The sequence below is a fragment of the Falco punctatus genome (assembly GCF_963210335.1).
Source record: "Falco punctatus genome assembly, chromosome: 16".
Classification (NCBI taxonomy): domain Eukaryota; kingdom Metazoa; phylum Chordata; class Aves; order Falconiformes; family Falconidae; genus Falco; species Falco punctatus.
This window is the reverse complement of record NC_137596.1, coordinates 2,623,136-2,648,243: the sequence shown is the minus strand read 5'-3', so window position 1 is coordinate 2,648,243 and position 25,108 is coordinate 2,623,136. Positions and strand designations below refer to the sequence as shown.

Below are 25,108 nucleotides of genomic sequence, written 5' to 3'. Positions count from 1 at the left end.
ACGTGGGTCAAACCAAAGCCCCCCCAGCCCCATACCCTGCATCCAGCAGCAGCCACCTGTAGTCACCTGGGGAGGACCAGAGCAGCAGGGATAATTCCTTCACATACTCACCATCCTCCTACAGTTGGCAGCTCAGGGACATCCTAAGCCAAAGGTATTTCTGAATATTTAGTAGCTCTTGGTGGTTTTCTCTCCCGTGGGCTCGAGCACGCAGCTATTGCTGCGAAGCTCAGGCTGGTGTCCCCCCCTAGAACTTCAGCCAGGTTGTGCTGCTGTCGTCCAGCACCTGGGGCACAGCTTTCATGCAAGCAGCAAAAAGCCAGCCGGCTGTACCATGGTCAGATGGGTTTGAGCGCTGCCACAGCCCCATCAAAGCCGGCTGCAGAGCTTTGAGGGGTCACAGCCCCGTCCTGGCAGCCCAGACCCCACAGGTAACTCCAGGAAGGTTGGTTTAAGGCTAGCAAGTGACATTGTCTCCTCTCTGCCGTTTCCTTACAGTTCCTCCTGATGATCCTGTCATTATGGGGGGGCCCATCATCAGCCTAAGAGCAGGAGACCCCCTCAACTTGACCTGCCACGCAGACAATGCCAAGCCAGCAGCCTCCATCATCTGGATGCGGAAAGGAGAAGTCATCAACGGAGCCACCTACTCCAAGGTGAGGCAGGATGGGGCTGGGGACAAAGGCTGTGCCCTTCCCTTGCTTCAGAAAAGCATCCCAGCCCTGACACCACTCTTCACACAGCCCCAAAACATCTGGGGCTGCACCTTGAGTTCTGCAGAGCCGAGGCTTTCACCCTGCATCACCCCACACAGCCTTCCCGATGGAGGGGCTGGGAGGAAAGCGGTCAGGAGGGAGTGAGAAACACAGTCACCAAAATGGGCTTTGCTCAGAATTCGGCTGGTTTTTTGTCCCCCTCTCACAGCTTTTGCCACTTCTCCCCCCAGAAATCCCACCTGGGTGTGGTGACAGCACCACAGAGCCAGCACTGACCTGGCCTTGGCTGTAGCAGAAGCTCTGGATCGAAATGCGGTTGCAGTGACATAAGTCCCCTCCTCTAGCTGCAATTTTTCATCAAAAACTGTCAGGGCTGTTGGTATTTTTTAATTTAAATGGAAAGCTTTTATTGGGTCATAAAGGAAAACATCAAAGAGCAATCAGCAGCGTACTCAGAATGGGTACGCACACGTTCTCCTGTTTATAGATGCCTGATGTCTGGTAAGTGCTAAAGACTCAGTAACACTTGACATTTCTAATGAAAATTTCTAAAGAACCAAATTTGAGACATAAAATGGGTCAGTTTGCAGCCATTTGTAATGCAAGCAAACTTCAAAGTCTGGAGTCAAAGGCATTCCTCTCAAGCTCCTGAAGATCTTTTAATAAACATTTCACCCTCTGCCACCACTGTGAAGCCTCCATCCAGCCTTGTTCCAGCAACATCCCGATCTGCTCGAAAAAGCAGAGGAGCCAAACCATCATCTTCCTCCTCCTCCTCCTCCTCCTCCTCCTCCCCATCGCTCTGCAGAGCGCACGGGTTATCCCAGCCAAAGCGGAGCTTCTTCCTCAGAAACTGCCCCGTCTCCCCGCGTGCACCGCAAGAGGCAGCGCTAATTAAAACCAGCGAGAACTGACCTCTCCCTCTCTCAAATCAAGCGGAATTAATTAAAATCGAGGCCGTTGACATGCAGATGTTTATAACTTACTCTGCTCACCCCAAACCTCCCCCTCCACTGCAGACCGCTCAGACCTGGCCCTGGGGAGCCAACGTTTAAGCCCTTTCCCTTTCAGACCCACAAGTAGTGGGGAGCAAACAGGGAAGCACGCCCCTCCTTTCTTTTTCTTTCAAATATTTCCAACAACAAAAAAAAAAAAACTTCCGTGGACGCAGCTCCATCTCCATGCAGTACGGAGATTTCCATGGCATTTTAAGCAGCTGTCAGGGATGGGGAGTCCTGTTCTGCATGGAGGAAGCATCTTCCCCTCCTCCTAGAGTCAGGAGAACCTCCATTTCTGAGGCTGAACCTCAGTTCCTCCTGATTTACTGGAGCTTTCCGTGAGACCTCTTCCACAAGCGCATCCCTGCCACAAGCAGGGCAAAGCGATGCTCTGGGGGGGGGGGCAGCCAGCACTTGTCACCTGAAGCACCGTAGCCCCCACACACGCAGGAACCCCCAGTTGGATCATTTTTGTGGCTGCCTTAACCTTGTCCTCTAAAAAAAAAGACAAACAGCCTTCAGAAAAACTAACAGTTTGGGGTATTTTTGGAACAGGAGGTTTTGATTGGGGGGGGAGCTGAAAAACCTTTCTTTTTTGAAGCGCGTTCAACCCAGATCTCATTTGAGCCAGATATTCCCATCAACCAAGAAACAAACCCTGTTCGGGTAACTGATTGCCTAAAACCATTTCTGTTGAGTGGTAATTTCTTTGTTTCTCTGAATTCCCAATCCACCAAGTGATTAACATGCAGCCCCCCCACCCCCCCCTCCCCGCCCCCACCCCGCAATCACAGCCAGGCAGTACAGAATAGCCACAACTGGCTGACACCACACACACCCCCCCCATACCTACCGTGGTCCCTATAGCCATAGCAGGATCCTGCAGGGTTTGGAGCAAACCCAAAGCTCAGGAGCACTGTGGGGGAAAGGTCCTGTGCAGACTGAGGGCTCAGCACCTCCTCAGCACCAAAAGTGGTGCTGTTCTGCAGGGGAAGGGTGCACAGGGTGACAATAAAGCAAGCACAGGGCAGCATCCTTAGCTCCAAGCGCACAGCATGAGAGGAGCAGAGCAGGTTTGGTGGTTGGAGAAGGGTCACCCACAGCACAGAAAGCTCCAGAACATCTACAGCAATGAGGCAGCTCTGAAGTCAAGCCAGGAAATCCAGCCCACATCACCCCACCTAAAGCAGAGCTGGAGCCGGAGCCAGAGCTTAAATACAGCTTCTGGACCTATGGATGGAGAGCCCTTGGGCAGAGTCCCGGGGTGAGGTTTGTCAGGGAAATTAAGTCCTGCTGGTGCAGCCGGGCCCTGACAATCACTAATAAAGGGGTCTCGTTCCTGCTTCTCCCCAGCTTCTGGGCTGATGGTGATGACAATTTCTGAGCATCGTTCCTGGTCGAGCGTGCCTGAGAGGCACAAGCCCGTACGCGTGAGCACTGTCACCGTGAGCCCAGGTGGCGAGAGCATTAGTCTTCCTGCCACGTGTTCTTAATTCAATAAAGCACTTGCTTTGCATTGTGAGGAGGAAATGTGAAGGATACGGACTTGGAGAGAAAACCCACCTGGCGAGGTCTGAAATCCGTAGTTACGGGATGGGTGTATCCATAGATATTTATCGCTGTTATCAACGGTTGGGAAAAGCTGTTTCTGGCCTTTCTGGTTCCCAGAGGGTGTTGATAAAGGGGAGAGAGGTCAGAGGAAAGCCCAGAGAATGATTAAAAGGTTGAAAACGGTGCGACACCTGGAGAGCCTCCGAGGGCTTGATGGGTTTAGTGTACCAAAGGCAGGGCTAAGGGTGACATGACCATGGTCTGTAAGAACATGCAGGAGGATTATGAGTTTGATAAGGCAGCACTGATAAAGGCATGGCAGGGCCCCACAGCTGGAAATCGGTCAGATAAATCCACAGAAGAAACAAGGTGCCAAGGCTGAGCAGATAGAGCCGGTTAACCACCGCTGTACCAGGCGCGAGGTTTGGGATCTCCATCACCCTCAGGTCCCCATCACGGTGATCACCAGCATGAGGCGAGCCAGAGTGGTGATGATATACCACGGGCTGGGCTGGACCACTGCCCAGCAGCCAGGGACCCATGGCCGGGATCAGTCCCGTGCTGCTGGCAGCCAGCATCACCGCTCATTGCTACGTGAAGTGGCCCGGGTGGCTTTTTGCGCTCGCCTGGTGTAGGTGCGGAAGGGGACAGCAGATTCCAGAAGCCACTTGCTCCGCCTGTCCCTCTTCCCTGGGACGGTGGGTGCCCTGTATCTCCCTGGAGCTGCAATTCCCAGGTCGAGGCACAGCAGAGCTGGAGGGAAGCGGATGGGAGTTAAGTGCCCAATTCCCAGGGAAGTGCAGTGAAATTTGTCGGGGCTATTCCCCTAAGGCTTCTAGGCAGATTCCAGCTGGAGAAGGGAATTGTTATTTTTGCAGGGAGAAAAAAAAAAAAAAAAAAAAGGGACGATAATAATTGTTACAATTGCAGGGAGCGCTGCTTGGCTGTGGAACTGCGTGAGTGAGGGGTAGCTGCGTGTGGGCAGAGCCTGGCGTGACTCCTGGCCAGGGAAAGGGGCCCCTCTCCTGTAGGAAACTGCCTTTTCTCATCCCTGTTTCCCACCCCACAGACACTTCTCCGTGACGGCAAGAGGGAGAGCATCATGAGCACCCTTTTCATCGCCCCCTCCGACATTGAGAACGGGGAGAGCATCGTCTGCCGCGCCACCAACAAAGCCATTCCCAGTGGGAAGGAGACCTCTGTCACCATTGATATCCAACGTGAGTACCCGGCCGGCGGAGCTACCTCTGGGTACTGTGTGACCCCAGCCCTCTCCATCGCTGCTGGCGTGGCTCGGACTGCGGTCAGGAGCGGGATGCCGGGATGTGGGGGTTTCTCTTTACTGGGATTTACTGGTACGTTGATACAGTGAAGTCAGAGACAGAGGTGACCTCCCCGGGGCACCAGACAGACGGGAACATCCACAGGGACAGGCGGCTTACCAGCTCTTGTGTCCTGTGTCCGTGGTTTTGAGCCAAAGCAGCCCCAGCTGCCGTGCTCCGGGTGGCCAGTGGGCATCACACGTGGCCCAGCTGCAGGGTCCCTGGAGCAGGGATGGATCCCAGATGGATCTGGCTGAGCAAGCAGCATCTCTGGACATGGCCAGTAGCAGAGATAAGGCCCATTAAGATTTCTGGTACAAAACGGCTTGTTTCCAGCCTTACAGGCTGTTTGACAATAAGTTTTTTGTATTGTTCTCCACCAAGATAGCGTGTTAGACACCTAATCGGTGGGAAGTCTCTCTCCCATGAAATGCAGCTAGCGTCAATCACCATCTGATGGGGGCAGGTGTGTGTTGAGAGCCGTATCATTTACCCTTTACTGTAAATCCGTGAAGCAAAATCTTCCTTCCTCAAAAATTCACGTTTCACAGATCTCTTCCCTCCTCCTCCTCCTCCTCTGCAATAGCTGTTGCTCTCAGGCTCATCCTGACCTCCCTCCAGACCTCTCTTCATTTGCACACACAATTCCTGCAGCTGTATTTACCAACAATTTGCAAATGCAGGGTGTTCAATATTAGCATGCCAGCTGCTTTCCAGAGTCCAATTAAAACTGGCTGAACAAACTCGAGCACAGCAGAAAATTCACCATTTAAGACTTCCAGCTTTTGCTGCAGGAAGATTAACAGGCTCTTGGGTCGCTGGATAGCATGTCCTGACAGAACCGGCCAGATAAAATGAGATAATAGCATGGGTTATTTCACAGCCGGCAAACAGTTACAATAGCTGAAGACGCGCACACATTCTCACAAGCAACGCCAAGCCGGAGACATCATTACGCTGCGCTGTACAGTGTGGGGCAGGAGACGTGAGCTGAATCCCTGAGCCTGGTGGGATCTGCTTTGGAAAGAGAAAGACCCAATAAAGAACACCAATTTCCACTCCGAGCCATTAAATACTCCTTGCTGTGAAAGTAATAATAATAATAATATCCGATCCAGCTATTAAAAATATGCTGTTCTTAATGGGGTCTAATGAGGATATCAGTTTCCCTGTGCTGGATGGGTGATGGAGGGATAGGAAAATACCCAGATGGATTCACCAGCCTGCGGTGGGGTGGGCTTCATCCGGGATACAAGAGCTGCTCTAGCTGCTGCCCAGCCCGTTTGGTTTCACTCCCAACCTGGCAACTGGCTGCTTTCACTTTGTGAAGAGCTGAAAGTACTTTTCTTAAGAAAACAAATGATCTGGGCCACTTGTTTCTCTGGAGGAGCTGTCCTGGGCAAAGGCAAGTAGGCTGGGTACCCCTCTGCATCACCCCAGCGATGAAGGGAGGCCCTTCCCGTGGGTCTTCTTCCAACATCTAGCACAGAAGCAGCATCTTGGGGAAGAAGGAAAAAAAAAAAAAAAAAAAGTGGTTTCTGCAAGAATAAGGACAGAGGCAGCAGTTGCTGGCTGGTGAGCTTTGCCCAGCCTGGCACAACCTGCTGCATCCCACCCTGGAGCCGGCGCATCTCCACCTCCGCTGTTCACACCGTAGCAAACATCGCCCAGCTGCACGGTTTGAAAGAGACGGCCTTGCAAAATAATCCCAGGGAACCAAAAATAATCCCTCCCAGGAAGCAGCCAGCCTGGTAAATCACTCCTCCTGCATTCGTTTTCTTTTGCCACTCAAAAGAACATCAAAAATGCTCACAGGCAGCAAAGAAACGCCAGGGTGGGGATTCTTTCCTGTGCAGGCTGTATGTGTGTGGTGGGAAAGAACATCCTCTTTCAGCTGATGCAGAGCTGAAGTTTGGCTCCCATCAATCTCCTGCCGGCACTGCCTGACCATCTTAGCAGCAATGAAATAGCTGAGTCATAAAACCCTCCTCTTGGGAAAAAAAAAAAAGGGGGGGGGGGAAGGAACTAAATAAAAAAAAATAAAAAAAAACAGAAAAAAAAACCCAAAGCAGGATCTGTAATGGAAACACTAAGCGACTCCAGCTGGAACATCTGTTCAATGTGATTTCCGTTCCACCAGCCACATCAAAGTCACCCTCCTGCGAGTTATGCACCGAACATCACAAGTGGGATTAAAATCATGTTTAATAGTTTGATATACCATAAACTATTTATACTGCCAGAGCCCAGTGGCTCTGTGGCAATGCACATCCAGCGTGCCGGGCTGGGGAGGAGCAGGGTTATTGCTTATCCAAAGCCATTTGCTCCGAGCCCCTGCAACACACATGTGCAGTTGCTCATTTTTACACCTCTTTTTTTTTTTTTTTTTTTCCATGGCAAGAAGGGATTTGACTGCATCTGTGTGTTTTTGCAGGAGGAGGAGGAAAGTGGAGGTGTGTGGAGCAGGGTGGTGAGGGTCTCCTGCTGCGTTTATCTGTGTAGCACCAGAGTGTTTAATTCCCTTTTGTGCTTCCCACTGAGGAACGTGAAAGCCCAGAGCTGAAGAAGCATCTTAACCTGCTTCCAGCTCCTCCTTTCTCCTCATTCAGCCCACAGGATGCTTTTGGATTTGGGGTGGAGGCTGGAGGGGGGCTTGTTTGGGGGTCCGGAGGCGAGAGGAGCACGGAGAGGGCTCGGCACCTGGCAGTGTGAGAGCCAGCACGGTGCCTGCCACCCGCGGAGCTCAGCCCATGACCCCGGCCATCAATTTCCCAGGGGATAATTTAAAATAGCGGGATTGGAGGGGTTGCTCAGGTTGCCTCACTGGCTTCGAGGAGCGATGCTGGTCCCCCAGTGTGAGCAGGGATGCAGGGATGCGCGGTACCTGGGCGTGCGAGCATTTGCATGCACGCTCTCCTCCCAGCCGCCTGTAGGCTGGCTCTATCTGGTTCCATCGTTCAAATTAATTACAAGAAGCCAGGCAGGAATTATAATTGTAACCGAGTGGAATTACATTCTGATGAGTTACAATTTGTGTCTCCTTTTTTTTTTTTTTTTTTTTTTTCCCCCCTTAATATACCCCAAAACACAAACCCACACTATCGGCAGCACTCACCGCCTCGCTGGGAAGCTACCACAATATTAGAAAGCCCAATCCCATTTGTGAAAGGCAAGATCAAAGACTTTAATTCATTTCCTTTGCTCTTTTTTCTTTTTTTTTTTTATTCTTCTTCTTTTTTAATCTTTTTTTTTTTTTTTTTTTTATTTTGAGTGCAGGAGGGAACTGGGCTCCTTTTAATACAAAGAGGCTCCTCTGTAAATCGTAGGCACAGCTACTAAACCATCAAACAATGGGGAAGCTACTAAAGAGAAGTGTGATTCATACTTAACAAAGGAAGGTGATTAGCTGTTGTTGTATAACAATAGGGAAGTGTCAGGATGCCTGCAAATGAATTAGGAGCCCACTATATATCTCTGGGCTGTTAGGTGAGGGAAGCTCATTTATATTCCCAACTGCGCCCATCTTTATTGTCATTTGAATTGCACATTTTAAAATGAAATTAGGGTAAATTGAAAATACCTATAATTTCCCCGTCATAATTTCCCATCAAGAAGGCAGGTGGCTTTGCTCGCAACAAAGCGGGGCTCGGGCTGGGTAAATGCCACCGGGTGTGATGAGGTGGGGACGTGGTGGAGGAGGAGGCAGCCCACTGCCTTGCCCCATCCCGTCTCGTCCAGGCTGCCACCCGGCCAAGGTCACCGCCCAGGCCACCTCCAAGGCTCCCCATGCAGGGATGATCCCAACCCATCCCGCACCCAGCGGGGAGGGACAGGCTGGAGTCACACAGGGTTGCGTTGGATGCTGTCCTGCTCCCTCGGCACGCCGACGGGCTTTCTGCTTTCCTCTCGTCCCCTGCAGCTCTGCCTCTGCCCACCCTTCCCACGCCTTTGCAAGCAGCATCACTTTTTCCTCCTCAGCTCCTCATCCGGGTGAGGTTTCACCCTGCAAAGTGGTACCCAGGGGAGAGGTGGCAGGCGAGCTGGTCCCGCATCCGTATATCCGCTCGGAGCCCATACCCTCAAGCCCACACCCTCTCTCCAGCAGGTCTCTCCAGCAGGACCCAGACTCATGTGTGGTGGAGGGAGAAGCCAGAAGAGAAGCTTTCATCTCCATTAAACACAACGATGCTCCTTGGGCTTGCGTTAGAGCCGTGGCTTCACAGCATCCCAGCGTGAATCCCGGGTGCCCACCCACGCGGGATGCTCAGGGAGGTCCCCTGGGCTGGTGGGCACCCAGCAGCTTCACCCTCCCATCTGCTTGGGCACTGAGCGGGAGGGTGGCTGCTCAGCTGCAGCCTTTCCCCATTTCCCAGCTGGGAAGGATGTTGCTGAGATATTTAGGAGGAGGAAAGAGGCAGCAGGTATGGGTGAACGCGTAACATGTCCTGGTTTCGGATGTATTTTTGCACGTGCTGCGTCAGACTCCCACCTGAAGGGCAGGAGACCCCCTCAGCTGGATGGATGAGCTGCCCTCGGCTCCTCTCCACAGCCCCAACGCAGTCTGCAGTGGGACAGCTGGTTCTTCAGGCACCTAGAAAACCTCTCCACCAGGCCATTTCTTCCTGCGTTTTCCCTCAAATGAGGTTCCATCCTTCAAACCTGAAGCTGGAGGTCTAACACCCACTCTCAGACCTCATGAAAAATTAAACCAACTCTGAATATTCTTATTCCTCATCTAAACATTGCACCCTTTTCTCGCTTGCTTTCATCAGTTCTCTCCTAAATTTTGTTTGCTGCTAAAGCATTTAGATGCTTATCATGTAAAAAGAAGAAGAGAAACTGAGCACCAGCTGGAAGAACCGAAAGGCCTGTGACACCAATAAGGATTTGGCAGAGATGATTAGGCTGATGAAAGAGCAGAAATGCCACTTTCAAGTTAGCAGATAGACAAAAGATCATCATTACCCAGCAAAGCAGGCAAGTTTATTTCCTTAAACGGGAATCAGAGCCGGCGTTAACATTTTTGAAGTGAAATCCTGCAGCGAACGCTGTGTGCGGCTCCCCTTTCTGTCTTATTTACTCAAGCCCTGCAAGACGAGCGCGGTACGCGTGACATGAGCCTGTCCTACAAAGCCCCAAATATTCTGTCATGGCATCAAGGAGTCTCAGCCTCTTTGCCTTGTTTTCTTACAGCCAAATTTTGCTCTTTTGGGGGGGGGAAAAAAAAAAAAAAAAAAAAAAAGCAAGCTTCTGAGCTTTTTTACAGCTCAGAAGCCCGGCAAGGGGATGCTGCGCCGTGTCCGTGGGTCGCTCATTGCCCTGTCTCTGTCTCTTTGCAGATCCACCCCTGGTAAACTTGTCCGTGGAGCCGCAGCCGGTCCTGGAGGATAACACTGTGAAGTTCCACTGCTCCGCCAAGGCCAACCCTGCCGTCACCCAGTACAGGTAAGGGTGACCCTCGGCTCCCCCCAGCCCTCCGCTCAGGGCTCCTCACGGTCCCCACCGCTCCCAGCCATTTCCTCCAGGTCACCCAAGAGCACCTGGTTGTTCTGGCGGTGGGTTCTGGTGGCTGTTCCGTTTGCTCCCGTGTTAATCCCTGCTGGGGGGTGTTTCTAGCTCATCCCCATGGCCTCTGCCATCCTCCGGCCGGGGGGAGCGATGGCTGGAGCCAGGCAGGGCCCCCGCTCCCCGCGGAGCAGTAGAGCCCTGCTGCGGCGCGATGCTCTTCCCGGCATCCCCGCTCCGACGGCTCCCTGATGCCGCTCTTGCCTTGATGATGTTGTTACACGTTGAGAGGCTCCAATTGCCTCCACGTTGGGCCGTCTGCTACGTTTTGCTGCATGCAGCAAGTCCTCGGTCAGAGATTCATTGGTGCTTTGGAGTGGATTAAGAGGCCTGGCACCGAGCTGGCGGAGCCATCTGTTTGGGGACATAACGAGCAAAGCGCGCCGAGTGAAAAGTCTATTATGGGAAAATTCCTTTTTCTTTTTAATTTTTTTTTTTTTTTGCATACTCTTTTATGGCTTGAACAATACAACTGCATTGCCGTCTCCGTGTAACCCTTCAGCAACCGCCGTAATACTCCCCAACACCGGCAGCGGGGAGCAGAGCTCAAGGGGGGGCCACAGCGGAGCTGCCTGGGCTGGAGACATGGGGTATATGGGTTCTCCTTGAGTGGGACATTCTCCTTGAGGGGGTGGGATCATTGCCACTAGTCGGGGTCTTCAGTACCCCTCCACTGGCCGCAGCGAGCTCAAAGCACAAGTGGTCGAGGGGCTGTTCGGCACTGATGAAGCCATCACAGGGGGGAGCAAATGCATCAGTTGCAACTGCGGCAGCCACAGGGTGAAGGCGGCGCGTGGGGCTCCCTGCCTGCCGAGGCAGTCCCAAGCCTCCCCTGGAGAGTTTTAGCAAGATACTGCAGGGAGCGATGAGCTGGACCCCGAGCACAACCGTACCGGGCAGCAGCGAGGCTCGTTGCTCACTGTGTTGCGTTCGGTGGGTCTCGTTCACCACAGAACGATGGGGTCTGCACCCAGCAGAGTTGCTGCCGGGGGCTGTTGGGTACAGGTATGGGCGTGAGGGCTGCGAGCATTAGAAAACACCTCTTCTCGCGAAGGTTTCTTGGTCTGAGCAGACAAAACTACGGGTATGGAAAGCGGGGCAGGTTGTCACCACGCTTTGCAAGAAGAGCGCATCGTGCTCAGCCTCCTGGCTCCGGGGCTTGGCGGGGGGGGCCCGTGTCTGAGCCAGCGTGGAGCCATTTCCCAGCAGCTGGGTACCCCCCGTCCCAGCGCCGCGATCATCCTCATCACTCCTTCCTGGAAGTTACGAGCGCGCACGCACCGGCCCGCAATCAGCTCTGTTCATGCAATCAGCTCTGTTTTTGCAACAGCGTCAGTTGATAATAACAGAGGAGGCACCTCCGGGGACAGGTTACCGTGACCCGCCTCCTGTTAGGCTCGTACAGATTAATTAGTACAATCGAGTTCGCTGGTAGGAACGATTCCTTCCAGCTGGATATCTGCTATCAGCACAACAAAGCAATAATTGTGTTCCTAGTTACACAGAAGAGTTATTAATTTGAGAAGTCAATTAATGTCAAAGATACAAATAGCCCTGTTTTCATATTTACAGTTAGGAGGAAAACGAAGCGCACGACAATCTGGGTAAGGATCTGGGCAAACGTCCCACGTGGGTCTTATGCCGTGATTGATTCTGGTACGGTTGAAGGCAAAACAGCCGCCTTTGGCCAAGGAACCAGAGCTTGGCGAAATTTCTGCTCCAAAGACGGGTCACCTGGCCTGATCTGCAGCAACAGGGGCTGTCACATCAGCCCTGCACCCACCCCGCGCCGCTCCCCTGCACACTGGGGCAGCCTGAAGGGACCCGGTCTGGGTTTGCTCCTTCCTCGTGGATGGTTCCACCCTCTGGGTGCACGGCCAGAGGAACGCTGCGTTGCTTTTCTCCTCCAAACAGCAGATGGACGCGCCACGCTGCTCTCCTCTTCGGTGCCGTCTCGTTAGTGCAGGGTTTCTCGTCCTGCTTCATCCCTTCTCGCCCATCCCAAGGCCACGTGGCTTGTCACCTTGTCACCTTTTCACCCTTCCTGCTGCCTGAGCACTGGGATTTCTGCTTTGCTGCAAAGGGCTTTTGTGATCTGTTTCTGATGGGCTTTACTATCAAAACCAATTGCACTTTTTTTTCAGGTTATGCTTTCCCTTAAAAGAAATATTTTTTTTTGGGGGGGGGGGAGGGGGGAGTGGGGAAGAGGCAAGAAAAATTCAAGCATTTCAAGTTTTTCCTTTCTGAAGTTCCCTTAACATCGCACAGGCTTTTTCCCTACCACTGTGACAAGCAAACAGGATTCAGCAGCACTCAGCAGGATTTCCTTCTGCTTGATGGCTCTGATTGATCGAGGGGGATTCATTTCCCTTCCCAAAGATCCCAAAGCTCTTCACTAACGCTGTAATGGTGACAGATGTTTTGGCACCAAAACTCGGAGCCCTCTGGAGCAGGACACCCGAGCACGGAGCCCCCAGCACCACCCCTGCACTAAGGAGGAGGGAAGGTGGGTGGAGGGGTGGGATGTGTAAAGCCCCACGACTGAGATACTCAGAGGTGGGAAAAGGCAGGGCATGAGCTCAGGGTCGTCCCCAGGGCTACTCAGGACTCCAGCACTGGTGAAAACGAACTTATTCTGCCTTAAAAAAAAAAAAATAGATAGAAAGCATGATTTTTTTTCCCCCTGTGTGAGAAAACCACTCTTACGTATCTCTTAAGGCTTCCCTCACCCTCAGATAGAGATACCAGATCTTGGTCTTCAGCCGACATTTATTTTTAATACCTCCCAATATGTTTGTCAGTAAACAGCTCTGAACACAAAGGAAAAAGGGCTAAACAACGTAAAACCCCTTTTCTGGGCATAAATCCACAGCCGGCTCTGCAGGGCCATCCCTGCTTCGAATACAGGAGCAAGCTGTCTCATGGCTTGAATTTGCAAGGGGTGACGAGTTTCGCATCAGGGTTTGCACCCCAGGTTTCTCTGGCAGGGAAAAGCAAGCGGTGCCGAGCATCCCACCCGAAGGCTTCACCCAGAGATGCTCGGCAGCATCCGTGAACCGTGCTGCTCGTTAGCAAGAAGCGGCTAAGCCAGCCCTGTGGTCCTGCCGACCTGGGGTTCTAAGCACAGCCCCCTCGCTGTCTTTGTTAGGGTGGCAAGAGAAAAGAAACAAAATTCAACACGATTTCCCAAGAGGCAAAAATCCCCCTTTGCCCCCAAAGCCCTCGCAGAGAATACCGTTTTGATGAAAACAAGGCAGCTGCTTTTTTCCTTAAGAGGTTTTCTTCGTGCTCTCTTATATAATACATCAGATAATGTGTAGTTTTTAATGCAAGGGAAACCTGGTTAGAAAGGAGACCTTGGAGCAATCTGCTCCCAGAGCCAGCGTGGAAAGTTCCAGCCTGCACCGCATCTTCTCCTTGGGAGCGAGACTAATGACAGTTTGTCAAAATTGACAGGCTTCCCCTAAATGTTTGGCCTCGGTGGCATTTTCTAATGGGAGAAAAAAAAAGAAAAAAAAAAAACAGCCAGAACCCCTCTGCCTTAAAATGTGCTGGCATCTGACAATGTTGGGGGGCAGGCGGAGCTGGGGCAGGGTGTCCTTTGCTGGGGACACGGTTCCTCTGCCCCTTTTCCTAGCAGAGGATGCCCTGGGAGCTGAAATCCCCGTCCTCCTCCCGCCCTGGCAGCAACGATTTCTTGACGAGGAGCGTCTTTTTTTCCCAGGAGGGTTTGGTCGCCCACGATGTCACGTGGGCTGTCACTCGCTTTTGGATGCGGGACAGGCCAGTGTCACCAAAAGCAAGCAGAGGGGGCTGGGCAGAGTGCTGGGAAGCATCCCAGCAGTGTGTGAGCAGGGTTTTTTTGGCATCAGGGTGAATTAACCCTGGCAGCAGGTTTTTTGCTCGTTTGTGCTCATTTTGCTCATTTGCATGTTTTCCTGCTCACCGTATAGAGCAATCTTTGCACAGACATATCCTATGGTCTCTATAGGGTCTTACACCCCATCTGGCCTGGGATTTATCCCACCTCCACCTGGGATAAACGTTCCCTTTGCACCAAAAGAGCAGCTCAGCCCACCGAACCACTGCTCCGCCGCTCCTTGCTGCTGCTGGAGAAAGGCTCACGGGGACCTTGGCCGTGTCCCCAGCCGCTCCAGCACCGTGGGGTGAAAGCCCAAGGAGGCTCCCTGCTTTCCCCACGACGATGGGGGGGAGCTGCCCCTGCCTCTCCCCTTGCCTGCAAAGCCGCTGCCTGCCCCTGCCAGCTGGTTTGCAGGCAGAGCATCACGCAGCCGCGGTGCCAGGCTGGGGCGGCAGCGGCACGAACGGCTCCACCGGGCAGCCAACATATGTGTGGGCAAATTGCACCGCCTCGTCTTCCTCTCATAACACGCTTCCCACGCGCTTCTGCGTCTCGGTGGACGGTTCTGGGATGGGGAGGGGGGGGATTGGGGAATTTACTGACTTTTTCTTTTGCTGCGAGCGAACGGGTAAGAAAGGGAAAGGGAGAGAGAGTAATTAGCTGTCGCCGTTGTTCTGCCACCTGTGATGGTGGGTAAAATTAATGGAAAGCAACAGAAGTCGGGGCTACGTGAACCGACTCACAACCAGGCCTCCTCTTTGCTCACTTCAGATCTCTCTATTTGCCAATCTTCTCTTGGCTTTTGAAGTCTGTTGTGTGTCTGTGGGGTGTTTTTTTGCTGTTATTATTTATCACTCGCAGTAAGAAAGAGAATCTTTAAAGTGGCAGAAGAAAATGGGAAAGTTTAATATTGCAAGAGGCAGCGTCCCTCAGCCTTTTGGGCTCCTCTGATGATTATTTTTGCAGAGCGATGGGGAGTTGGTACAGGCAGGGCAATAATACATCTCTCACTGCCGTGCCTGGATGCAGTGCTCTCACCCCCAAGGCTAGCAGAGACTTCTGCAAATCACGTTGGCTTTGTAGGCGCGAGGGGGGGACGTTTTGAGGAGCCCTCCAGCATCGCTGCAGTCCTGGGGACCACTGCACTTCCAAGACAAGGCGTGGGGCTGACGGACAGACAACCAGACGTAGATGGAAGGAGAGCACTGTCCCTCCCCAGCTCCTGCAAAGCGTCCGGCTCCGGCATTGAGTACGTCGGCTGCGAAAAACACACACAACTGTCCGTAACTGTGGGACATGGGAGAAGATCCAGCTGATGCTGCAGCAGAAGGAGAGGTCAGGAGGAGCTGGGAGGCATTTCTTTAGCAGCCACCCAGGGAATGGTGCTACACCACTTCTTCCCCACCCCGTAGCAGAAGGGGGGTTGCGTTTTGTGCAGTCCAAGCAAGCTCCACCTGCCCTGGTTGGGCTGAAGCCCAAGAAGTGCCACCTGCCCAGATACTGCTGTGAAGATCTTCCTGCATCAACCAGCTCGGTGAAGTGCAGCTGCAGGTCAGGGCTTGAGCCCCGCCGTCATCCCAGACGTTGCCTGGTCAGGCTGTGCTGGAGCTCGGAGCCAGCCCACAGCATCCCTGTGTCCCCAGCCCCAGCGTCATCACTGAGGCACCGCGTGGCTTGCCTAGTGGCAGGAGCGTTGTTTGATTGTTCTCTCAGTGGGCCCCGGTCTGTAGAAAAGACCTTCTTGCTTGGCAAACACTGTTTTATCTTTGAACCAACAGCATGCTGTCGCTCATCAAATATTAATGCAAACTCAAGTGCTTCTTAAAAGAGGTTTTCTTTAAAGGCAGTGGGGCTTGAACGCACCTGATGGGAGACTGTGCCCCAGCCTTTGCACAGGGGAAAACACAAAGATGTGACTTGTAGCTCCTTTGCAACTTTGCAACTGTTTGCAACTCGTTTGCAGGAGCAACAGGAATTTTGCAGGAAGAGATCCAGCGCCAGGCCCGTTCCACCACCCTGCTCCACAGGGTCCTCCTGCCGGCTGGGATGCAGGGCGAGCATTTCCCACCCAGCCTCAGGGAGACGTGTGGATGAAGAACCCAAGCAGCTTCAGTCAATCTGCCGTCTCCAAGAATCGTCCGTCATGCCCAAGTACGGGTCTGCCAGTGTTTCGGCTGCTGGGGGAGAAAGTGGCAGCTTTGTTGGGGTTTGGGTAGGTACAGAAAAATTGCACCTGACATCGGGGAGCTCTGAGAAAAGAAGGAGAAAATAACAACACACATCAGCTGTGCTTTGGCCTGCCTGTCCCACGCCATGCCGTCTCGGAGGCATTCAATCCATGGAGACACGTTCCCACATTTCGTTTTAACAAACCCAGAGGAGAAGTTCAAACTGCAAAGAGTTTTTGATGCTCTTTTTACTTCGGGTCTCATCTGCACAGTTCCGAGACCCGCTGGCATCTTACCAGATTTATTCATGAGACGCTTCAAGGCTGCCGTGGAGATGTTCTCCAAGAGCGTGTGTCCCATGTCCTGCTGGAAACAGCTCTGCCGTGGCTTGGAAGTTTGCTCAGATGCTTGAACCAGCTCCCTCGTGGCTTGGCATTGCTTTGCTACGTGGCCGAGAGCCAGTGAATACGAGTGTGTGCCAGTGGGTGACATTAGGTGGAAGAGGAACAAAGCCAGGAGACATAGGAAACTGGGAAAGCCTTATCAAAGGGATGGGGAACGGAGGAGGGAACCAGCAGGTGGCCAGCCCTGGCTTGGCTTGGGTGAATCGCTGCACCTGCACTGCCCCACAGCTGGACCAGCTGGTGGCTGGAAGCACATCCATCATCACGCAGGCACCGGGCTCAACACGTAGATCCGACTTCTCCAAAACAAATCCCCTGGGCGAGAGAGAAGCGGCAGCCCCTGCCCCGGTTAGAGCAGAAAAGGAATGAAGGTGGGCAAGTCACTGATTTGGGGGCAGGAGCCAAGGATTCCCATCCCTCGTTCCTCAGGGATCAGACCTGTTTGGATGGGGTCCCCCATGCCAGAGGGCTGCCTTCAGGGATGCGTCTGCAGCAGGATTCAGCCCCCATGTCCAGGCAGTGAGGAGAGCTGGGCTGGTGGATGGATGCACCCTGTTCCATCTGATCAGGGTGAAGCCACACGCTTCACCTGTAGAGTCAAGGAATTTGGGTCTTGGGGGTGGAAGAATCTTGGGAATGGTTTCCTGCTGCCAGGACCATTGAGCAGAAGGAAAAATCACCCCTGGCACTGGGAGTCTCTCTTCCAGTTACGTGTCCATAGCTCCTTCGCTTGGTCTGCTGGGCTTCTGGATGCGCACAGCACCTCTGCTCCCGGGTGAAAGGCCAGGGGAGGATGTGTTCGGAGTTTAACGCTCTTCCGTGACACCAGGGCTGGCACGTTTGTCTGCTGCAGGGTATGCTCACAGATCCGTGGGCTGTGAAGGCCAGAAGGGATTGCTGAGTCGTGGGGAGCTGATGCAGAGATCCAGGGCAATGCGTTTCATTGGCAACTTTGGACAGAGAGGTGGCAAATGATCCATTTCATGGGCATGCCCGGCACTGCCGGCCGCCGAGCCGCAGCAGTGGCCATTTTCCCTCTTCTGGCACTGTAAGACTGGAATATATTTTAATAGGAAATTCAGATGGCTTTGAAAAATGTCTCCTGGGAGTTGGTGTGTTTGCTGTGTTGCTGGCTTTCTTCTGCCCTTTCATGAAAGGCCCAGAATAAAAGTGAGCATCCCCCCTGTACCCCGCGTTCCCCAGAGCTTCTGATCACTGAGACCGCTACCTAATTGGCACATTTTTTGTCTCCCCAGCAGCCTCTGCCGAGGAAGGGGGATCTGCAATATTAAGCTCTTATTAAATTACAATCACATCTCTATTAATATTTAAAAGGGACTGTCAAGGATTTGAAACACACTGCAGAGCAGCCAGCGACTGCAGACAAGGTGTGAAGTCCGTGGGTGTAGGGGCACGCTCCCCCACATCCATCCGGCTCCAGGTCACGCTCACAGGGGAAAAATACACGGATATCTCTGCTGGGGACAGCGAGGGGACCCGGGGTGGCCCCACATGGTCCTGCAGAGCCTCAGGAGCCCCTGCAAGCCAGGAGGGATGGTGTGGGGAGCAAGCATCTGGTCCAGGCAAGAGGCTTCTCAGCATCTTCAGGTGGAACGGTCACTCCGGGTTTGCAGCCGCCTCTTGGCACGCTGAGGACCCTTCCCCCACGAACCAGCTCGCTCCTTTAGTCCGTCTTGGGGCAAGTGCTGGTTTACACCAGCGTGCAGGCTCTCCTCCTTGGGTTTGCCGCCTTCCTCCCCCCGGCTCCCATCTGCTCCCCGCTCCTCCGATGGCCGAGGCTGCAGTCTGTCCAGCGGCAGGACGCTCCGAGGCCATATGCCATCCCTCGGCAGGGCTGTCGCCTCTCCCGCTGCCTCCCGCAGCCAAACTCGGCACGGGAGGCAGGAGAAACCGGAGCAGGGAAGGGGCCCGCAGGCATTTCACAGCAGCGACGGAATAAATCTAATTTATAGACATAGCAAAATGCAGCTAAAGCGGGAGTTGAAATGAATGCAAAGCACACAGAGGTCTCAAGTTATCGGCACTGTAACATTTTTCCTGACTATCTCTGTTTTCCTGCCTGGGTTTGTCTTTGTAGCTTCCTCCCAGACAACTGGACCTTTGCTCTGAAGTGAAAATGAAAGCTGGGGAAAGGAAAAAAAAAAAAAAAAGAAAAAAAAAACGGGAAATGAATTCTTCAGATCTCCTTCGTGATGCATCAGCCCCATCTGCCAGCTCCCTCTGACAAGGAGCAGAGTGTGCCTGGGTGGCAGGTGGAGAGGGAAAGACAGGCTTTAAATAAAAGAGAGAAAAAAGTAAAATAAAAGGCATAGAAATCCCTGCAGCTGGGAAGCGAGGCTGGGCTGCCAGAGGGGCTCCGCTGGCTCCAGGTGAGCCGGGGAAGACGGGGTTGGGAGAGCCTCCCTCGGCTCACAGAGGTGCGAGGGTGGGGAGATTCATCTTCCCATTCCCTGGCTTGTCAGGGTAGTGGGAACAAGTGGGTGGGAGATGTTCAGAGGCAGCTGGAACTAATTAGGAGAGAGCATAGAGAGGCTGATGGCTGGAAAAGGGGGGGGGGGGGAAAGGCAGGGGAGGGGGGGAAGCGCTTTGTAATCCTGAGGACCGCTCCCTGGTGTGGAAATGATTAAAGGCACCAAATTAAACGAGTGGTGAAGCAGCCGGGCCAAGCTGCTGCGTTGGATGGAGCCTCTCCAGTGGAGCAGGATGGCAGCAGCGTTTTGCTGTCCTGTTTCAGGACATGTGGGGTGCACCACGGCTGTGGCCATCCCCATCCCGGCCAGGACCACCAGCATCCCCTTGGGCAGGAGCCACCAGCCTCACAAGTCCCTCAGCCTCTGCTCGCGCGCATCCCAACAGCGGAGCGAACGTGTCTCCGAAGCATCTTGGTTCCAACAAACGGTGCAGCTCCATCGCTGGGTGCCAGCAGAGACCTCACGGTTTGCTACCAGGTGCAGCTGCAAACACTTTTAAACAGCCGTGGGGTTTGGAGAGATCGGAGGGTTGGGTTTTCCCAGCCTCCTTGGTCACCTCTCCTTCAAGACAGGCTCCTGGAGACCGGGAAGGTGACTGGGAAGGGAGCATCATCGACTCCTCTGGCCAGATCTCCTCTCTCTTTGCAAGGAGAGGGGGCAGCTTTTCAAGCCTAATTTAGCAGTCTTTAATCTAAGTTATTCCAAACCACACTTGCCACTTCCTTCATGCGTTCCCGCAGGATGATGGGCTGATTTCACAGAACGAAAAGCCTTAAGCAAATCTTGTCACACAAGAAAATTGATTTTTCAAAACTGACTTTTACAAGATTACTGCCGTTTTTTCCCCCCCTCATCTTTCTTCTATATCGTTCCCTTCCAGTCTCACGAGGTGGCTTCAGATCTAAGGAAATTAAAGATGCTGTGACTAAATCGAAAATGTAAAAAGGGGGAGAAGGAGGGAAAAAAAAAAGACACCCGGCACTCAGCACCTCCCCTCCTGCTGCCTCTGAAGGATACAGCTGCGTGAATTTGCACTTGTGAAGCAGCAGAGATGCCTCCTTCACCTCTCCTACTACCAAAACCTCCACGTGATGTCAGGAAAGAGTCGTTCAGGGGTTGAAGGGTTGATTGAAGGGCTGAAGGCTCATGCCAGCATCGCATGGGGAGCATCCCCAATGGGCATTCCTTGGTGATCCCAAGCGTCCCCCAATGGGCATTCCTTGGTGATCCCAAGCTGGATCACAGCAGGTTTTATTTTCTCTCCCTCAATCCCTCCATTTTATTTTCTTTTTGGGAAGGAAAAGGGAGTTTCCTCCCACCTCTCTATTCAGAGACATCTCAATGTGTTTTGTTAAAAAAAAAAAAAGAAGAGAGGGGAAGAATTGCCTTGAAGTCGTTTCAGACAGCTTAAAATATGCTAAGCTTTTGTGTTTCTGCGATATAAATAATGAATCCTCTTACAGCTTCTGAGTCGGGAGAGATATTGATTTAAGAGGCCTTCAGCTCTGTTTGAGGTTTTTCTGCTTTCATGCCAGAGGGTGGGTGACGTGACCAGGGCCAAGCCAGGTGCGATGATGAGGAGTGTGCAAGGAGCACCCAGGATGGGGAGGGGGGTTGCACCCACAGGGGTTGCACCCACCTCAGTCCCGCAGATGCTTTGCTAAAGGATTTCACTTCTAGATTCCTGGTTTGCTCCTTTATTGCAGTTTTCAGGGGCTAGAGCGGGGTTTAAATGCAGGACAAAGTTGTCAGCATCTGCTTCTCTCCCTGACGGCGCCTCCACTCCGGTGAACAAGCGCTGATTTGGTGATTGCAGTCGGCATCGGTTCTTGTCCATGTGACTCCTTCCCCAAGCAGCCTCCTTGGAAATGTCTCTGCTTGAAAGAGCTGCCGGGACAGCTACAAAATGTTGGCCAACGTGCATGGCATGAGCACAGGAAAACCCAGCGGACACCTGGCACCCCCAAATCAACCCCTTGGGTCCCGCTTGCCCTCCAGGAACACGCGTCCTGGCGATTTCCCCGGTACACGTGACTGGTGTTGGGCACTGGCGGTTGGAGGGCTCATCCTGCCACGTGTTGGTGTGCGGATCCGCTGCTGAGCTCGGGCCAGCGTCGCCCAGGCTTGCTCAGCTGGGAGGTCAGGCTGGAATCCTTGGGAAGCAGCACATCTAGGGGAAGGCAAGGGAGAAGTTGGCAGAGGCTGGGCTGGGGCAGGTTCTAGCAGGGAAGCCTTTCCTCCATGAACCTGGGTGACGTTGGTAGCTGTGGCGAGGACGTGCTGGGCATCTTGAGCCTCCTCTCTGCCTGCTCTGAAGGTGTCTTGGCTACTTGTGTGGTGTAGACAGCACCCAGCCTGGCAAAGCACATCCCAGAAAGGCTCGGAAGGGATTCTGGTCTCCTCCAGCATCAGATCACAGAGTAACTCTGTTAACTTCAAGTCTCGAAGTTATCCTTGGGTTTCTCTTCCTATGCATTCTCCTTGGAAGCTGTTGGCAGATATTAAAGCAGAGGAGAAACACAAGCTGTTGTCTCTGGATTAGGAGACCGTTTGTCTGTAAAGCATCAAGCGATGCTCATTGCTCAGCTCCGCATTGCTATTGAAGTGTGTAATTAAGGACTTAATGGTTTTTACTTTTGGAGACTTTTTCTTTTTTTTTTGGAAAAAATGCTGTTTCTTGTCGTTTTATACAGAAGTTGATAGATAATCTCAAAGCTCTTACAGGTCAGTGTGGAACCAGTGTGCAGCCCCGTTCGATTCTTTTCTTGCGATGTGGCTGAGAAGAGCAGCGCTGTGGCCAGGGTGGCCTCGGGGGATGCAAGAGGCTTGGCCAGGAATAGTGACTTGAGTCCCTTGAGTTTGGGGAGGGAGGGAGGGATGGCTGGATTGATGGATGGCTGAATTTCGTACCGAAAAGACGAACAGATCTTTTGGTGAACTTGTGATTTTATTCTGCTTCACCTTTTCTGTTGCCGGCGTATTCGCGTTAGCGTGGAGGGACTGCGTCTGGGGGTATGTCATTTATTATTCCTCCTTATGAATTGCCAGATCCCCCAGTGACTCACAGTTCAGCCAGCAGGACCCCGTGTTGCATTACACAGAAATCGCTGCCCTTGGCATCTTCTGCAAGAAGATTCCCACATAATTAGGACTCAGCCCGCCTCCACCTGGGGTGCACGCCTGCAAGCACAGTGGCCTCCATTGATAATCCTAACGCGAATCATTTGATCTAGACACAGTTCTGCCCTGAATAATTAACTCTTCTGGCAGGACCGGCCAAGGAACCTGCCAGAGAAGGAGCTGTGCCTCACACCAACCTGAGGACGTGCCAAAATGCAGACAGATAGAGCCTAAAAACGCTGGGATGGCAACAGCAGCTTCAGGGGGAGGGAAGGGCTTGAGGAGGACGCGGTGAGTTTGGGCAGAGCTGGGGCTGGAAAGCCGGAGGGAGCTGCCTCAGGCTGTGTCCAAAGCGGCGAGCGTTGCGTGGCAGTTTGGCACATCCAAGGTTGGTTCTCCAAGAGTTAATACAAACCACCCCGAGGTCCGTCCAAGGTCAGCCTGGTGCCTGCTGAAGCCCTCAGAGATCAAAACACCAAGCCCTTGCAAACATCCCAAAATCAAGCCCAGGTCAAAACCTCGGAGGAGCTTTGGGAGTCACCCAGGAATGAGCAAACCCTTGGAAAAGCCCCCACCACCCCACAGCCCTCTGGCCATGCCTGAACGCCCACCGTGCCCATCGTTTCTGCCCTGAAGCCTGCAGATTTGGGAGCTTCAGTGATCTGAAACGTGCAGTCCCAGCCCACCACCAGCTTCCAGATCCCTCTGGCAGCAGGTTTCTTATGCTGATGAAGAGCTGGGGTTTGCTGTCTCCATTTACCGCTGTTTGGTTGGGTGGTTTTTTTCTGCAAACTGCACGTCGAGGTGTAAAGTTGCAAAGGCCACAAGCACAGCTGATTATTTTTAGGTGAAAAATAAGAGCTGTAGCAGAGGGAAAGGCGAGTTCAAACAGCTTCACAGCCCGGATTCACTCTGCATTAAGCAGGAGGATAAACACAGCGGAGAATTAGCGCTTCGACATGCCAGCATCCATAAATCTGGCTAAAGAAATTCTGCTACGGGGGTGGAGTGGGGTAGAAAGACCCCAGAAAGGACTAATGCCGTTAAATGATTTGAGGAAACACAACCCACGTGATGAAATTGGATTACCCGATCCGCGCAAGAAATAATAGTGAAACTATTAGTCATGTCTATTGTGTGGTGGGATAAGTCAAGACGATGTAGGCAGGAGAAATGAAATGCAGCATCGCTGCCGAAGGGGTAGAATCCCCACGGGAGAAGTGACACCTCCAAGCTCATCCAGCTCTAGGGGATGACTCACATCCCCAGTATTTCCTCAGGATAAGCAGTTTTGGCAGCTGGCTGTTGTAGCCTGCTTCTTCAGACCCGTCTGAATGGTTTTAAACTTCCAGCACACCTAGAAAAATCAGGAATGTAGCATTCGTAATTTTACTTGGGGAAAAAAAAAAAAGGAAAATTTTCACGTGATCCCGTGACTCTGGGGCCAAGGACTTAAGGAGGGGAGAGGAGTTACTGCAAAAGAGGGTGGACTTGTGAAAGGAGAGGGACACAAAAGCATCTGTCGTGGCAAGAGAAGTGCCCAAAGAGGCATTAGTGGGGACAGGATTGGTGCACAGCCCTCTCACGTGAGGGGGTGGAGGAGGAGGGGGGGGTTAAACAGCAGGATTAATAGAGCGCCAGGTCTAAAGCGTCTGCATTTTGTTTTGATCTGTCAAGAAAACAGCTCCATTTGCAGAAGGAATCGCCTAGCCCATGAAGTTTTGTGCTTTTCCTTTGAAATAGTAATGGCTTTTCCATCAGCGTGTCTCCTCTTTCCTTCCAGGGGGGTGAGCATCCTCACCAGCTCCTTGTGCGGGGAGCAGCCGGGGGGCACGTGGGGCGGTACTTTGGCCAACACCTCCCTGTTGCAAAAGCCAGCATCCTTAGTCCTCCTCGCCAGGAGGATCGGCAAGCTGAGCAGGTGGTCCAGCATGGGATGAGGGATGAGCATCCCTACTTGGCCCTTGTGCGGGGGGCATGGGGGGGCTGTACTTTGGCCAACACCTCCCCGTTGCAAAAGCCAGCATCCCTAGTCCTCCTCGCCAGGAGTGATATCAACAAGCTGTGCAGGTGGTCCAGCATGGGATGAGCATCCTTACCAGCCCCTTGTGCAGGGAGCAGCTGGGGGGCATGGGGGGGGCTGTACTTTGGCCAACACCTCCCCGTTGCAAAAGCCAGCATCCCTAGTCCTCCTCGCAAGCTGGGCAGGTGGTCCAGCATGGGATGCACGTGCATGGGGCAGGTATTATTCCTCCCCATCCCCTGGCCAAGCCACTCCTGGGGTCTGTGGCCACCTTGCACAGAGCTCCACCAGCTGCAAACCCCAGTCCTGCCGGTCCCGGGGCCGCGGTGCGTAACATTACGCCATTGATTATTTGCACGGCTCGTCAGCCAGCTTTAACTATTTACAACGGTTGATCAGTCAAGTCATTGACAAGCTAACAGCTTTGTTTGCTTCTTCCTCTCCGCTCCTGCGGCCAATTTGTTCTGATCATTGTGCTAAGCAAAAGGCTATTTTGATTGTTTTCTCACCAAAAATGAACCGCAGCTCGTATAGGCTGTACCAGTGACACGGCTTTAATTGCGCCGTCTGGGAGAGAGAAACCTTCTCACCCCGGTTCTTCCAAGCTCCTGTGCCATGGGCAGCACAAACCTCACCTCAGGGCGTTCCTGCCCATCCCTGCTCCAGTACTCCGATGCTCTCCGGAGAGCTGGATTCCCATCGCACACCTTCAGGTGTGGTTTGGGGAGCTTGAAGTAGCCCTCACTGATTTTTCCCACCCATGGGACCTGCTGATGGCAAGGAGGAGATGAAAACCTGTGCACTGAGGACAGGCACCTCCCTTAAAGCCTGCGGGCTGATGAGCAATCAGGCTCATTGCTGGCCTCCTGGCTTGGTGGGGGAGGGGG

The 25,108-nt window shown here is 53.0% G+C and overlaps 1 protein-coding gene across 8 annotated transcripts in view; it reads left to right on the top strand.

The window, feature by feature from the left end:
- The window catches only part of KIRREL3 (kirre like nephrin family adhesion molecule 3), a 340,228-nt gene that overhangs the window by 281,099 nt on the left and 34,021 nt on the right, over positions 1-25,108 (top strand). For all 8 annotated transcript variants that reach the window (XM_080366564.1, XM_080366566.1, XM_080366568.1 and 5 more), the window contains 3 exons: positions 499-656; positions 4,335-4,485; positions 9,927-10,032. In XM_080366564.1, the coding sequence (XP_080222690.1) occupies positions 499-656; positions 4,335-4,485; positions 9,927-10,032 (415 nt within the window). The remainder of the gene's footprint in view (positions 1-498; positions 657-4,334; positions 4,486-9,926; positions 10,033-25,108) is intronic.